The sequence below is a fragment of the Oncorhynchus masou genome, chromosome 25 (assembly GCF_036934945.1).
Source record: "Oncorhynchus masou masou isolate Uvic2021 chromosome 25, UVic_Omas_1.1, whole genome shotgun sequence".
Lineage (NCBI taxonomy): Eukaryota > Metazoa > Chordata > Actinopteri > Salmoniformes > Salmonidae > Oncorhynchus > Oncorhynchus masou.
In genome coordinates this window covers 41211856-41229230 of record NC_088236.1, presented here as the reverse complement: position 1 = coordinate 41229230, position 17375 = coordinate 41211856, and the positions used below count along the sequence as shown (strand labels likewise).

Sequence of the window (17375 nt, the reverse complement as noted above, 5' to 3'; positions counted from 1 at the left end):
GTTCAGTAAATGCCAGCCCACACAGCCAAATCACATACTGTACACATCCACCACTGAGGAATGCCAGTTTGACTCCTACTGTCTGTTCCATAGAATATTACTGAGATAATTATTTTTTTTATTTTATTTTAAAAGGATGCACGACCCAGGATAAAGAAGGGGTTCAAATGCACGATCCGGAGCCTACATGTCTGCAACAACAGCTGTTCAGCCCACGACAAGAGCCTCTCACCACCGTGTAGAGTCATACACTATATTTCTATGGTTACTCAATAGTTCTCGTAAAAGGCCGTTTATCACCATTTATGCCTTTTAGGTTGAACAGAGGCTGTTGATTGGGGCAACGACAGTTTGGTCTATTGCCAAATCAAGCGGTGGGCCTGCTGTCGCGCTGAAACACACACTCCAGATCGTGACTATAAAATCATGAAGGATTTTGTATGATAAATAATAGGGGTCATATGGATAAGGAAGACTCCAATTTTAGAGTCAAACGATAGTGTAACACCGACTGTGGAGGAGAACTCTGAAAGTGACAGTACTCCTGGGCATTTAAGATCATTATGAATGGACACAGGGGCCCTGATCCTAGATCAGCACTCCTACTCTGAGACGCTTCAGAAATACAGCTTTGGTAGGAAACAATCAGATGTAAAGAGTCCTACTAAAACCACAGCAGAGGACCATTGGAATGTTTTTCGAATGGCAAAGGCAAATGCTGCACCTGTGTAACAACAAGAGCTGTGTTATCCAACACCTTCGAGAGGATTATTCTGATGAGCGAACATTAAGGTTAAGAAGAAAATCCTGCATAATTGATGAGCTTTCTGAAATCACAATGCAGGGTCACACAGGTAGAACACAAAATAACAACAACAATGCTATGCTTACTATGTTAAGTCACCATAGAAACGACTAGAGGAGGGTAATTCACAGTGCGAGTGATGTCATGCTGTTTACTTGAGCATGCCTGTTAGTCGTACCATAAGAAAGTGTATGATACACTGTATCCAGGGGAAGGAGACAGTTTCCCACAATAGAGTGGTGCAAGAATACATCTCTTTAACACAAGTAAAAAAATAAAAATGCTAAGAATTTGTCAAGCTATAGAAGCCATTGTCTGAACATGAACTGAAACATGCTGGCCCAAATAGTGGAGCTAGATGGAGAGCAGTCTTGCCTTGCAGGAGAACCTTCCCAGCAGCCTGGTGGGTACCGGTTAGCATCCTCACTCGAACCAGTGTGTGAAGGGAGGTTACCGTGAGGGGAGGGACCAGAGCTCGGCTGACCAACCGCTGTGCCCCCCTCAGTCCAGCCCTCCGTCTCATTGGTCGAGTGGCAGACGGACCGAACGGTGTTAGTGATCTGATTGGTGGATCTCTGCAGTGGGCGGTACCTTTTTCTGCATCAGCCGCAGCTCGTCGCTCAGGTTGCTGTTGACCTTCATCAGCTGCTGGATCTTGGCCTCCGAGGCCGACAGGGCGTTCTTCACCTCCAGGAACTCCTGCACCGTGACAGGCCCATCTGACAGGTCTGAGTCCAGACTCTGTAGGGGGAAAAGTCAGAGAGGTTGGGCTTTAGGACTTGTCTGAGTCCAGACTCCGGGCGCTCATTTTCAGGATAAGTAAATACTACTCGAAACCCTTTACTTGGTTTGCGTGCCAAGAGATCACATTAGTTACCTTGGTCCGGTCCTTGCCCGAGGGTGGCTCCTTATCCGTGTCCTCGTCAGAGGCCACGCTGTCGTAGTCCGGTTGGTCGTTGTCCAGACCCTCGCCACCACTCCGGCTTTTTAGGATAAGTTCAACGTTTTCTGTAACCACAAAGCAAGCGACCCCTTTCTCATTTCATAGAAAGACATGCGATTTTAATTATGACCATAAGCCATGTGTGTCTGAGATAGTAGGTTCCATTATCTTCCAGTACTTTACCTTTGGGACTTATCATAGAGTTCCCCAGCTGTCGACGTTTCGAGTCACTTAATATGTCGATGACAAGAGTTGCAAATTCATGTGCGTTAAATCTCGCAAGCTTTTGCCGTCCCTGGAGAAAAAAACAAAAAAGCCTAGCAAAATGCATCCTGTCCTACTGCATCTGTTGAAACTTCACCGAGGGAACCGAGAATCAGTCATATTTAAAGGGAGAGAGAAAACCAGCAAGGGGGAATGTATTTAACTAAAGCAATCAGTATCAAAGTGTTAACTAGGGAAGGAGTTGTGCAGCAGGCTTGCCTGGTTTCGTGTTGATGAGTACTCTGGGTTCACAGGAAGGAAAGGCACCACTGTGGTCTCTGTCACCAGGGTGCTGTGGTTCTGTGTCGCCAGCCATACTGCGCAGAACATAGAAGTGTTGCTTCAGGGCCATATTCATTAGGAAACGCAAACGGAAAACATATTGCAACGGACAACAAAAATGTGTATTTCTTATTGAATAAGTCTAGGTAGCCCCTCCCTGTTTCCGTCCGTGCCAAATGAACACCACCCAGATGTTTGACTGGACATGGTGGACTGAATGCTTAAAAAACATGCACCGGCCGTTACGCCATTACTTCGCAGCACCGTCTGTCGGTCTCACCAGCATCGGTCTCCCTTCGGTCCACTTCGTCAAACACGTCCATCGCCAGCTCCTCAAATAAATGATTACTGAGCTGAAATGAAATGTGCGATTTGTGGGAGAAAAAAAATCAACCAGGAACTAGTTGTATGAATATGTTTTGATGACATGTCTCTAGATTGTAATATCATACATCTAATCCATTTGAATCTTAAAGTGAACACTTACAGACTGGAGTTTCTTCTTTGCCGCCTTTGCCAGTTCTGATAAATCTAAACTGCTATACATGGGGGGGGGGGGATAAATCTGCTTAGCCTCATGTTAAATGGGAGGGGAAATGGTCAAACCTCATTATGATAAAATACTTACATGTTCCTTATCCATCAAGACAGCAATAAAAAAAGACAACATGTTTTGTTTGAGTTCAAATATCAGAACTATACTAAAATAAGTTAATATGCTATAATAAGACCAGCCCAACTATAGCAATTTAGCTCAGATATGTATTATTATGGTGCAATAACAAAACTGGGTACAGTCACACTATTCAGATTAATAAAATAGTTTGACTAAAATGTTTACATGCTTTGCAAGAAGAACAATTTCCCCAATAATCCGGTTTACATGGACACATCTGAAATCAGGCTACCTGAAGGGACTTGGACAAATGCCAAAAATTGTCAATCAAAATAAATGTTCTACCACAGCGACCATGTTATTTTTTGGAAGCCATTTTGATTCTGAGTTCGGTCTACTGCCATCATGTAATTATTAGTGTGCATGTAAACGTACACAACGCTTTAAGGGGAAGATTATGATCTTGACAAAATGTAACAATTGCTTCAGCCTGTTTCATCTCATGCCTGTTACAAAAAGCCACAAAATATGTCCTGGCAGGCTCTAGAGTTGGATTGCACTGTCAAACAGCTCACGTTTTCTTTGCCCTCCCCCCCAAAAAAACACATTTAAAACTTCACCCACTTTACTTTTCCTAGAAAGAGCCCCCCCAAAGTGCTATTTCATTAGTCTGGTCCCAGAATGGTTTTAGCCGTCTCGCCAACTCCTACGGTCATTGTCATTTGGCAATGACAATGACGAAAGGGTTCGGCTATACAGCACAAAGTCTGGGACCAGGCTACTATTTTATACATTGAGCCACACAATGCTTCCTTACCTGTCAGCCATCTGTGGGACGATGAAGTGTTGGCCATTTTTATGATCTGAAAGCAAGCACAGATGGGTTGTGGCAATAAGAAACCTCATGGGAGACACTGTATGCGATCAGTTGAGTAACCCCTGAAACTAGGCTGCAAACGGTGCGTGTGTACTGTTTCTTGCCTGCTATACCAGAACCGTAGAGGCAAACATCTAAAACGCATGCCACTTCTGTGTGTGCTTCAGAGAGGCATGTCTCTGCCCTAGACGTGAAGCGGAAAAAAATAAAAATTTTAGCAACCAGCGCTTTGCTTCACTGACGTGCTGCTTCTGTGGCTGGTGTAGCATTTCTCACTGATTACTGTGGGTTTGTTTCAGCTGTGGCTGATGGACGCTAGGATAAGCGGACACGCAACACTTGCAGTCTAATTTGAGGAGGCGAAAGCCTCTCCTCACTTACTAGGCTTTCTCCCACAGAGATAGAAAGCCAGTCTGTCAGTAAGTTCATACTGGATCTCTACCAGCCTATCAGCCAGGTCATGGTAGCCAGCTTGCCTGAGAAAGAGACACACAATAGAAATCAGTTATGCCTCTTTTCTTGCCCATAAAGCCTGCCTGGTCACACAGCCACTAAGACATGAAAAAAAAAATGACTTTGATAAAATAAGTTTACATCCTAAATGTTAAACTATGAATGTTGCAGTACCTTGCATAGTTGATGGGGGTCTTGGCGTTGGAGTCGGGGGCGCCGGGGTCAGCCCCGTAGACGGTCAGCAGCTCTGCCTGAGACACCTGCCCTGCCTTGGCAGCCACATGCAGCGGCGTATTCCCCTTTTCCTGGAGAGAAGGTAAGACACCACCCATACGTGAACAATTAAAACTGGTGGGAAAAATGTCCTAAAATACATAGATAGGGTATGAGAAAGGGTAAGGGTCGGTTCACACTGCTTGCGGACATTTAACTGTTTGTAGCGCAAGGTTGCAATTAATCTAATGAAAAGGTTTCCTTTTTGGCATAGTTTTTTTTCCCCAAAAACAGTGTGAACAGTCCTTCTCTCTTTCTTTTAAGTTGCTCTCGTATCTGTGTGGCAAAGCAGTATTTATGGAAGTAACACTGTTGTATTAACACGTTGTTAAGGATATGTTTAGAAGCTGGATTGGGGGAGAAATGAGATCTCTTACTGGGTCAAAGAAATTGGCCTGGGCTCCAAGAGAGAGTAACCTCAGACACGTCTCCAAGTTACCAGTGCGGACGCTGGAGTGAAGTTGCTGAGGGGAAAATAAAATCAACATTTATTAGTAAAATATTGCTCATTCAAGCTTGATACACCTTCATCAGGGAGTTGTGTGGGCACAGAGTGGCAGATGTCTCACCTTGCTTAAGTCCTTGGCTGTGAAGCTGTCGTCATCTCGACAAGGCATCCGGTGGACAAAAGCCAGCATTTGGTATTTGGCCTTTATGAACTCTGTCTTGTTTGGGCTTCGGGAATAACATAAAACAGAGGGGGTTAAACAGAACAGCATTGTTCGAGGATTTCAATTGAAGCACGTCCAATTTCAAGCAACAATCACTTTTAGGTTCAGGTGAATTGACCCGCTCATAAGTTAACTGAAGCAATTCAGGTTTCTCCAGCATTGTGTGTTCCTGCTGAAACCCATACACTTTTCACGCTATCATGCTGACCCAAACCAGTACTTTGGCGGATGTGTATCCAGGCCAGTGCAGTTCAGCCAGTTAATTTCTCATTTGGGTCTCGAGCTGAAAAAGCTTAAGAACCAATGTACTCATGAAACTGGGCCAACTGCCTCTCCTTCACTCGTGATCAAACTGCACTCCTGGCTCACTCGGCAGCCATCAAAAATACATGACTCACTGCACTTTGTCCTGAGGGTTGGCCTTGCGTTTACCACTCATCATCGGGTCCAGTAGACAGTGCTCCCATATCGAATTTGCACCGTTGTTGTATAACGTCTGAACCATCTGATTAAAAGACAAAGAGATATTATCCATTAAATGGAATATACAGACCGCCTATTCTATCACAAAAGCAGAAAAGGGGATACCTTTGACCAAGGTAAAGAATAGTGTGTGTCTGTGGAGATCTTACTTGAAGCTGTGTAGGAGCCCATGGTGTGTGAGTCAGGTGACGCACTTGGGAGCTGTGTCTGCCCAGACTCCGATGAACACCACAGCACTCGTCGCAGATCAGCACGCCCCTGTTCACAGAGGCCCAGCGAGGCTCTAAGCATAAAGGAAACAAATGAGTGTACTAAATAAACACAAAGACAATCATCTGAATATTTCATCAACTCAATTGCAAAGCCTTATTCAGCTTTAGTTCATTCATTCGTAATGCCATGTAGTAAATATACTGCGAAGGACACGTGGGAACAAATACACTGACACAGTGCTTGTAACCTATTCTTAAAAACCTATTGCTTCATAGTCAATCATTTTAATAACTGGGCAATTCCACAGTAACAGAATTGCAAAAATCGAAAAATATATTTCACTTCAAATATATTCCAAACAAAAAAAAACATTTGATTTCAAAGTTTAACTCTATGCACAAGGAGTACTTTTAACCATTTACATTAAACATTTAACAAAAACCACATTTACTGGAACAAGTGTGCAGATCGTCGTGGCTGAATCAGAATTAGTTAGGTGACGTAGATAAGATGTATTATCTTATTTTTGTCATTAGAATGTCTTCTTTTGGACTAAACAGTGGGGCAAAAAAAGTATTTAGTCAGTCACCAATTGTGCAAGTTCTCCCACTTAAAAAGATGAGGCCTGTAATTTTCATCATAGGTACATTTCAACTATGACAGACAAAATGAGAAGGAAAAAAATCCAGAAAATCACATTGTAGGATTTTTAATGAATGTATTTGCAAATTATGGTGGAAAATAAGTATTTGGTCACCTACAAACAAGCAAGATTTCTGGCTCTCACAGACCTGTAACTTCTTCTTTAAGAGGCTCCTCTGCCCTCCACTCGTTACCTGTATTAATGGCACCTGTTTGAACTTGTTATATGTATAAAAGACACCTGTCCACAACCTCAGACAGTCACACTCCAAACTCCACTATGGCCAAGACCAAAGAGCTCTCAAAGGACACCAGAAACAAAATTGTAGACCTGCACCAGGCTGGGAAGACTGAATCTGCAATAGGTAAGCAGCTTGGTTTGAAGAAATCAACTGTGGGAGCAATTATTAGGAAATGGAAGACATACAAGACCACTGATAATCTCCCTCGATCTGGGGCTCCACGCAAGATCTTACCCCGTGGGGTCAAAATGATCACAAGAACGGTGAGCAAAAATCCCAGAACCACACGGGGGGACCTAATGAATGACCTGCAGAGAGCTCGGACCAAAGTAACAAAGCCTACCATCAGTAACACACTACGCCGCCAGGGACTCAAATCCTGCAGTGCCAGACGTGTCCCCCTGCTTAAGCCAGTACATGTCCAGGCCCGTCTGAAGTTTGCTAGAGAGCATTTGGATGATCCAGAAGAAGATTGGGAGAATGTCATATGGTCAGATGAAACCAAAATAGAACTTCTTGGTAAAAACTCAACTCGTCGTGTTTGGAGGACAAAGAATGCCGAGTTGCATCATCCAAAGAACACCATACCTACTGTGAAGCATGGGGGTGGAAACATCATGCTTTGGGGCTATTTTTCTGCCAAGGGACCAGGACGACTGATCCGTGTAAAGGAAAGAATGAATGGTGCCATGTATCGTGAGATTTTGAGTGAAAACCTCCTTCCATCAGCAAGGGCATTGAAGATGAAAACTTGGCTGGGTCTTTCAGCATGACAATGATCCCAAACACACCGCCCGGTCAACGAAGGAGTGGCTTCGTAAGAAGCATTTCAAGGTCCTGGAGTGGCCTAGCCAGTCTCCAGATTTCAACCCCATAGAAAATCTTTGGAGGGAGTTGAAAGTCCGTGTTGCCCAGCAACAACCCCAAAACATCACTGCTCTAGAGGAGATCTGCATGGAAGAATAGGCCAAAACACCAGCAACAGTGTGTTACAGAAAACATTTGACCTCTGTCATTGTCAACAAAGGGTATATAACAAAGTATTGAGATAAACTTTTGTTATTGACCAAATACTTATTTTCCACCATAATTTGCAAATAAATTCATTAAAAATCCTACAATGTGATTTTCTGGATTTTTTTCCCTCTAATTTTGGCTGTCATAGTTGAAGTGTACCTATGATGAAAATTACAGGCCTCATCTTTTAAGTGGGAGAACTTGCACAATTGGTGGCTGACTAAATACTTTTTCCCCCCACTGTATATGCAGCAGTTTGGGACACCTGGCTCGTTGCGAACTGTGTGAAGACCATTTCTTCCTGACAAAGACCGTAATGAATTTGCCAGAAGTGTACATAATTATGACATAACATTGAAGGTTGTGCAATGTAACAGTAATATTTAGACTTAGGGATGCCACCCGTTAGATAAAATACGGAACGGTTCCGTATTTCACTGAAAGAATAAACATTTTGTTTTCGAAATGATAGTTTCCGGATTAGACCATATCAATGACCTAATGCTCGTATTTCCGTGTGTTATTATATTATAATTAAGTCTATGATTTGATATTTGATAGAGCAGCCAGACTGAGTGGTGGTAGGCAGCAGCAGGCTCGTAAGCAGTCATTCAAACAGCACTTTACTGCGTTTGCCATCAGCTCTTCGCTGTGCTTCAAGTATTGTGCTGTTTATGACTTCAAGTCTCTCAACTCCCGAGATTAGGCTGGCAATACTATAGTGCCGATAAGAACATCCAATAGTCAAAGGTATATGAAATACAAATGGTACAGAGAGAAATAGTCCTACAATCCCTATAATAACTACAACCTAAAACCTCTTACCTGGGAATATTGAAGACTCATGTTAAAAGGAACCACCAGCTTTCATATGTTCTCATGTTCTGAGCAAGGAACTTAAATGTTAGCTTTTTTACATGGCACATATTGCACTTTTACTTTCTTCTCCAACACTTTGCATTATTTAAACCAAATTCAACATGTTTCATGATTTATTTGAGACTAAATAGATGATATATTATATTAAGTTAAAATAAAGGTGTTCATTCAGTATTGTTGTAATCGTCATTATTACAAATATATATATTTTTTAAATCGGTTGACCTCTAATACAGACAATGCCTTCATCAAACAACACTGTTTCACGACACATCAGTGACATGGCAGGAGAAGTTTTGAAACAATTACTGCTTCGCATACAAGCCAGCGTTACAGCTGGATGAGTCAGACGTGGCGGTCCTGGCACAGCTCCTGGTATATGTCCGTTACGTTTATGAGGGGTCAATTAAGGAAGACACCCTCTTCTGCAAACCACTGGAAACCAGGACAACAGGAGAGGATATTTCTTAAGTACTGGACAGCTTTGTGAGATCAAATGGACTTTGGTGGTCAAGATGTGTTGGTATCTGTAATGATGGCGCAAAAGCCATGACATGAAGACATTGTGGAGTGGAAACGAGCATACAAGCAGTTGCTCCCGACGCCACTTGGGTACACTTCTGCAGCATCCACTGAGAGGCTCTTGCTGCCAAGGGAAAGCCTGACAGCTTGAAAGATGTTTTGGAAACTACAGTGAAAATGGTTAACTTTGTTAAAGCAAGGTCTTGAACTCTCGTGTATTTTCTGCATTATGCAGTGATATGAGCAGCGACCATGTAACACTTTTACAACATACATAAGTGCACCGGTTGTCAAGGAGCAAAGTATTTACATGTTTTTTTTAAATTGAGAGACGAGCTTAAAGTTCTTTACTGACCATCATTTTCACTTGTCTGACCGCTTGCATGATGACAAGTTTCTCACACCACTGGTCTATCTGGGGGATGTTTTTTCTCACCTGAATGATCTGAATCTAGGATTACAGGGACTCTCCGCAGCTACAGTATATTCAATGTGTGGTCAAAATTGAGGCTATGATTAAGAAGTTGGAGCTCTTCTCTATCTGCATTAACAAGGACAACACACAGGTCTTTCCATCATTGTATGATCTTTTTGTGTGTGAATGAACTCAAGCTTACAGACAATGTCAAATGTCATATAGCGAAGCACCTGAGTGAGCTGGGTGCGCAATTACGCAGGTACTTTCCCAAAACGGATGACACAAACAACTGGATTCGTTATCCTTTTCATGCCCTGCCTCCAGTCCACTTACCGATATCTGAACAAGAGACTCTCATCGACATTACAACAAGCAGTTCTGTGAAAATGTCATTTCAATCAGAAGCTACTGCCAGATTTCTGGATTGGGCTGCGCTCAGAGTATCCTGCCTTGGCAAATCGCGCTGTTAAGACACTGATGCCCTTTGCAACCACGTACCTATGTGAGAGTGGATTCTCGGCCCTCACTAGCATGAAAACTAAATACAGGCACAGACTGTGTGTGGAAAATGACTTAAGATGGAGACTCTCTCCAATACAACCCAACATTGCAGAGTTATGTGCATCATTTCAAGCACAGCCTTCTCATTAACCTGTGGTGAGTTATTCACAATTTTCAATGAAAAAAATAAGGTTTTAAATGTAAGATGGTTAAATAAAAAGAGCAAAATTATTGATTATTATTTGTTCCCTGGTCCTATAAGAGCTCTTTGTCACTTCCCACGAGCCAGGTTGTGACAAAAACTCACACTCATTTTTATGTTTAATAAATGTATCGTATAGTGTGCGTGTGTGTGTGTGTGTATGCGCAGCAGGCTAACAATGGCAAAAAACAACATTTGAGAGTGCGCTGACCCTGGTGCTAGAGGGGGTACGCAGCTGGAGGTTGAATGTTTGAAGGGGTATGGGACTATAAAAACTTTGGGAACCACTGCGTTAGACCTATCAATTAGTTAGTGTTTATCTTTACTTGTTACTTTTGTGAACTTTCATTATTCTCCCTCACGAGGGAGAGAAATTAGAAAATATCTTAAAGATGTGGGTTTTGGTAATAGAATTTCATGTTTCTTAAAACTTACAGAAGGCAGAAACATTTCTCCAAAAACAAATTATTGATATTAATTGGCAGGGGTCTATTTACATCAACATTGTGTTTTGCTGTATTTGTTAAACTTTTAAAGACTTAGTCCTGGTAGTTGTTTACCAAGACTCCTTTTGCATCTATTTGACCAGAAATCTAAGCATTTGCTTACTCCAAATTTTTGGGATGGAAAATGGTTTTGAACTCATGGATACCATTTGTATGTCTCTGCGTGAAGTTTGAAAGAAGTTGCTAACCAGCGCTAGCGCCATTGCTAACTTGCGCTAGCACAAAGTCTATTTGTATCTGTGAAAATGCTACCAGACATCAATAGACTTCCAGTCATTGTGCTAACGCTCAATAGCATTGGCTTACAAAACTACGTCTAATTTCATACTGGACACAAACATAGAAATGGTCTCCACAAGTTCATCTGACTCTAGGGAAGTACAATTAGGCCCCATTGCCAAAATCCCAGTGTCCTTTTTAAGTCCAGAGAAGTTTCTGAAATCCATCTTCAAGCTAACACTTAAGGCGTCCACATGCTTCTCAGCCGAAACAGTTTGGAAGTTTGTGCATATAGCACGACAACATTTTGTGGCGTTCTCATTTGTTTTGTTTTTACTTCGGTAAGGGTTTGTTCAGGCACAAAACATTTTGAGGCAAGCCGGAGTCGGTATCCGAAGTCTACACCCCTTCGTCAGTGATTGGTCAGCAGTAAGGATTCTTCAGTAAAGTCTTTGTCATTCAACGAGAGACGACTCGTTTTCATGCACGTTTTTTCATTGAGAAATACTGCACCAATCAAACATCTTAGATGTAAAATTGTATGACTAAGATCTCAGCAAAAACGTTGTACTTCGTGACAGATTTCTTGAATTATCTTAGATTATTTCTGACTATTTTGAGGAAGTGGATACTGTCTACGGCGTCTCAAAATTAACAAACAGTGCAATTGACATGTTGAAAAACTATATATATTTTTTTACAAAAGGCCCTTTAAGAAATTATCCAAGCACACTTGTTTGGTTCGCCTAGCCGCCTTCACCTAGCTGAACTGAAGCATGCTGATGTCTTTAAACAATCACAGCTTATCTTGGTTTCTTACACGTTCCTTATGACTGGGTTTTTCCACTGCTCCTCACATTCATTATTCAAATCTCTGGCATGCCACCTTTGGCCTCTAGGCCACTTCACGTCTCACTCAGCTGTGAACTTACTTTGTGACATCCCATTCTTGTGGCATCCCAGTTAGGCTACATTGACGGGACAGCCGATCCAGACACACCTTTGGAACCTATACGCCTGAGGTCGAACTGGTCCTGTTTAGATGCCTTTGTTGATTAAGGAAACCCTATTTAGGCTCATGTAACCTGGAGACAACCTCGGGGCACACTATTCTGATAGCAGATAAGAGTGAGGCATCTAGTCTGGTCAGTTAACTTATTGTGAGTTTTTTTTCATAGCTGGCATATGCAGTGCATTCGGAAAGTATAACGACCCCTTGACTTTGTCCACATTTTGTTACATTACAGCCTTATTCTAAAATGCATTTTTTTTGTCACCAATCTACACACAATACCCCATAATGACAAAGAAAAGTTATCTTGTGCAAATGCATTAAAAAATATATATATTTACTTAAGTATTCAGAGCCTTTGCTCAGGACTTTGTTGAAGCACCTTTGGCAGCGATTACAGCCTCGTGTTGTCTTGGGTATGACGCTACAAGCTTGGCACACCTGTATTTGGGGAGTGTCTCCCATTCTTCTCTGCAGATCCTCTCATGCTCTGTCAGGTTGGATGGTGAGTGTCGCTGCACAGCTATTTTCAGGTCTCTCCAGAGATGTTCGATCGGGTTCAAGCCCGGGCTCTGGCTGGGCCACTCAAGGATATTCAGAGACTTGCCCCAAAGCCACTCCCGCATTGTCTTGGCTGTGTGCTTAAGGCCATTGTCCTGTTGGAAGGTGAACCTTCACCCCAGTCTGAGGTCCTGAGCAGGTTTTCATCAAGGATCTCTATACTTTTCCCCGTTTATCTTTCTCTCAATCCTGACTAGTCTCCCAGTCACTGTTGCTGAAAAACATCCCCACAGCATGATGCTGCCACCACCATGCTTCACCATAGATATGGTGCCAGGTTTCCTCCAGATGTGACGCTTTGCATTTAGTCCAGAGTTCAATCTTGGTTTCATCAGACCAGAGAATCTTGTTTCTCATGGTCTGAGTCCTTTAGGTGCCTTTTGGCAAACTCCAAGCAGGCTGTCATGTGCCTTTTACTGAGGAATAGCTTCCATCTGGCCACTCTAACATAAAGACCTAATTGGTGGTGTGCTGCAGAGATGGCTATCCTTCTTGAAGGTTCTCCCATCTCTACAGAGAAACTCCTGAGCTCTGTCAAAGTGACCATCGGGTCCTTGGTCAGCTCTAGGAAGAGTCTTGGTTGTTCCAAACTTCTCCCATTTAAGAATTATGGAAGCCACTGTGTTCTTGGGGACCTTCAATGCTGCAGAAATATTTTGGTACCCTTCCCCAGATTTGTGTCTCGACACAATCCTGTCTTAGAGTGCTACGGACAATTCCGTCGATCCCATGGCCTGGTTTTTTGCTCTGACATGCACTGTCAACTGTGGGACCTTATATAGACAGGTGTGTGCCTTTGCAAACCATTTCCAATCAATTGAATTTACCACAGGTGGACTCCACATCATATGATCAATGGAAACAAGATACACCTGAGCTCAATTTTGAGTCTCATAGCAAAGGGTCTGAATACTTATGTAAATAAGGCATCTGTTTTTAATTTTGTATAAATGAGCAAAAACATTTTTTAACTGTTTTCGCTTTGTCATTTTTGGGTAGTGTGTAGATTGATAAGGAAAAACATTTATTGAATTAATTTTAGAATAAGGGTGTAACATAACAAATGTGGAAAGGGGGAATGCACTGTAATTACAATGCTAGTAATAAGAAATAGCAAATAGCTCCCATATACACTCAGTGTTCAGTTTATTAGGTATACCATCCCGTTCACAAAAATGGTTTGCTCCTACAGACAGTGAGTCACGTGGCAGTGGTTTGCTATATAAAGCAGCCATACAGGCATCCAGTTACTGTTTGATTGGCCGTTAGAATGGGCAAAAAGAGGCTGGTGGCAGTGGTGTAACTGTGTGTGGAATGTTTTCCTGGCACACGTTAAGTCCCTTGATACAACGTTTCCATGCCCCAGAGAATTCAGGCTGTTCTGGAAGAAAAGGGGGGTCTAACCCAGTACTAGATGGGTTGACCTAATAAACTGGCCATCGAGTGGAATTGGCCTATAGCGATAGATATCTATAACCCTAAACTGTGCAACCCCCAGTTCACTACATTTAGGTAGTGACGTCATGCAGAATGCAAAGGGGAAGTTAAACCACACACTTCCATATATGGACAGTGTCAAAGAGACTGCACCAACATCTCGTCCTCTTATGTTTTGTAGCTGAGAGAGCAAAAGAGACATTTCCTCTTTCACCTACTTCCGTACAACCAGCCACAAAATATATGCACTTCACAGGCATGTGCACTCCACTAACATACATGGGGATGGTAGTCTCATTCTAGACTCATGATGTATTGCAGGGGTCTGAGTGGATATAATGACAAAATGACTGTGCAAGAGACATTCAGCGTAGATCACACAGAGCTTCAAAGAGGATCACTAACTGCAGAGAGAAATGAAACTTGTTTGAACTTGTGCATACCGTGCTGCTGGTAAAGTAACAGCAAACACACAGAGAGAGGGAGGGATAGGCCTTCTGAGACAGACACAGTCTCTACAAAATAAATAAAAAGTCTGTATTAAAAGTCTTGCCATTAGATTTCTCTGACTTCCTACTTGAAGCAACAGTCGTGCCGCTAATTCAATTTCTTTGAAGGTGTGGCGTAAAGGCATCCAAAACATGTTAATCTATTCTAATCTTTATTTGTCAATTGAAACCAATAGAAGGCAAGCTTCCTATGAGGTAGGGTGCAACAGAAGTAACATGAGGACTGCCTCAACTCCCAATGCATTCTCCTCATGTGACCCCATAAGCCCAAGGAGAGAAGTGATCAACTGATCTGCTTCTCCATTTAGAGAACTCTCTGTATTCTCTACAACTGAGACCTAGAGTCAAAACTAAATAGGATAGGCTGTGGTTTCCCTTCTAAACCAGTTTATAAAAATACTGAACAAAAATATGAATGCAACATGTAAAGTGTTGGTCCCATGTTTCTTGAGCTGAAATAACAGATCCCATAAATGTTCCTTACGCACAAAATGCGTATAACCACCTGACAGGTGTATCAAGAAGCTGCTTAAACGGCATTATCAATAAAAGGCCACTCTAAAATGTGCAGTTTTGTCAAACACAACAATGCCACAGATGTCTCAAGTTGAGGGCTGACTGCAGGAATGTCCACCAGAGATGTTGCCGGAGAATTTAATGTTAATTTCTCTACCATAAGCCGCCTCTAACATTGTTTTAGACAATTTGGCAGTACGTACAACCGACCTCATAACCGCAGACCACGTGTAACCACACCAGCCCAGGAGTCTGGACCACCGCATCCGGCTTCTTCGCCTGCAGGATCGTATGAGACCAGCCACCCGGACAGCCAAGGAAGGTGTGGGTTTGCACAACCAAATAATTTCTGCACAAACAAACTGTCTCAGGAAAGCTCATCTGGGTGCTCGTCGTACTCTCCAAGGTCTTAAGCTGACTGCAGCTTGGCATTGTAACCGACTCCAGTGGGGAAATTCTCACCTTTGATGGCCACTGGCATGCTGGAGAAGTGTGCTCTTCACAAATGAATTCCGGTTTCAGATGTACCGGGCAGATGGCAGACAACGTGTATAGCGTTGTGTGGGCGAGGGGTTTGCTGATGTCAACGTTGTGAACAGAGTGCCCCATGGCTGCGGTGGGGTTATGGTATGCGCAGGCATAAGCTATGGACAATGAACACAATTGCATTTTATCGATGGCAATTTGAATGAACACATATAACGTGACGAGATCCTGAGTCCCATTATCGTACCATTCATCTGCCGTCATCGCCTCATGTTTCAGCATGATAATCTACAGCCCCATGTCACAAAGATCGGTACACAATTCTTGGAAGCTGAAAATGTCCCAGTTCTTCCATGGCCTGCATATTCTCCAGATATGTCACCCATTGAGCATGTTTGGGATGCTCTGGATTTATGTGTACGACAGCCTGTTCCAGTTCCCGCCAATATCCAGCAACTTCGCACAGCCATTGAAGAGGAGTGAGACAAGATTCCACAAGCCACAATCAACAACCTGATGAACTCTATGTGAAGGGGATGTGTCGTGCTGCATGAGGCAAATGGTCACACCAGACACTGACTGGTTTACTGATCCACACCCATACTTTTTTTGAAGGTATCAGTGACTAACAGATGCATATCTGTATCCCAGTCATGTGAAATCCATAGATTAGGGCCTAATAAATGTATTTCAATGGACTGTTTTCTTTATATGAACTGTAAATCAGTAAAATCCTTGAAATTGTTGCACGTTGTGTTTATATTTTTGTTCAGTGTATGTTTTGAGATTAGACGTTCACCTTCCTTCCCTGGGTGACTTGCTCTTTCACTTCCTTATGGTTCAATATAGACATGTAGAACCTTCAGTCAAGAATTTTGGCGAGTACTGCAATGAATATCTAAATATAATATTGGTGGCAGTGTGTTAGCTTAAAATATTGTTTATGTGGCATTCTATTGAGCTGAATGTTGCTAGCTCAAGTAACACTGACCAATTTATAGGCTATTGACATAACGGGAGCAATCATAACATTGAGTTTCACTGACAAACTTACCAACATATACTGATGGTTGGCTGCCAGATTGACCGACAAACTAACAAACAAAATTGCAACTCATAAACAGACAAGCAAAAATTGCAAATGAGTGGCAGTGGGGTTGTCACATCTCCCTGGCGACAGGTGAAGTGTGTGTGTGTGTGTGTGTTAGGGGAGGGGGAGGGGGGAGAGGAGGGGGATATGGGCTGTGGACCAGGCTCTGACACCTGGTCCACCGTTCTTTTATTTAGCTAAGCAAGTCAGTTAAGAACAAAATCTTATTTTGTGATACAGCCCTGGATCGAACCAGGGTGTGTACTGACGCCTTAGACCACTGCACCACTTGGGAGCCGGAGTTTTGTTTGTCTCTTCGTCTTCCTATCCAGTGAGAGATGGGTGTTATCAAGCCTAGTCAAAAACTGGTAACAGACCCACAGAGGGGCAGTCCAGGCCAACTGGTGTTGGTTGGGAGGGACCTTGACAAATTCATTGTGATGGTCAGAGAATTGGATATTCGGGGCGGCAGGGTAGCCTAGTGGCTAGAGCGTTGGACTAGTAATCGAAGGGTTTCATGTTCAAATCCCAGAGCTGACAAGGTAAAAATCGATCGTTCTGCCCGTGAACAGGCAGTTAACCCACTGTTCCTAGGCAGTCATTGAAAATAAGAATTTGTTCTTTAACTGACTTTCCTAGTTAAATAAAGGTAAATATAGAAATCTGCTGAAATTGATATAATGAACTGCAGTGAGTGGTAACCCGATCTGTTGGTAAATCCATTAGAAACCTTTTT

General features: G+C 42.7%; 1 protein-coding gene across 6 annotated transcripts in view; it reads right to left on the bottom strand.

Moving 5' to 3' along the window:
• Window positions 1-17375, bottom strand: part of LOC135514344 (ARF GTPase-activating protein GIT2-like) — a 36700-nt gene that overhangs the window by 8116 nt on the left and 11209 nt on the right. For 5 of the 6 annotated variants that reach the window (XM_064937771.1, XM_064937772.1, XM_064937773.1 and 2 more), the window contains exons 2-14: window positions 5817-5950; window positions 5583-5689; window positions 5083-5188; window positions 4891-4977; window positions 4415-4545; window positions 4169-4263; window positions 3728-3773; window positions 2782-2833; window positions 2575-2647; window positions 2232-2329; window positions 1932-2043; window positions 1683-1813; window positions 1397-1546 (exon numbers count right to left, since the gene is read on the bottom strand). In XM_064937771.1, the coding sequence (XP_064793843.1) occupies window positions 1397-1546; window positions 1683-1813; window positions 1932-2043; window positions 2232-2329; window positions 2575-2647; window positions 2782-2833; window positions 3728-3773; window positions 4169-4263; window positions 4415-4545; window positions 4891-4977; window positions 5083-5188; window positions 5583-5689 (1188 nt within the window). In that variant the 5' untranslated portion in view covers window positions 5817-5950. The remainder of the gene's footprint in view (window positions 1-1396; window positions 1547-1682; window positions 1814-1931; window positions 2044-2231; window positions 2330-2574; window positions 2648-2781; window positions 2834-3727; window positions 3774-4168; window positions 4264-4414; window positions 4546-4890; window positions 4978-5082; window positions 5189-5582; window positions 5690-5816; window positions 5951-17375) is intronic. The other variant, XM_064937770.1, reaches the window with a different exon arrangement.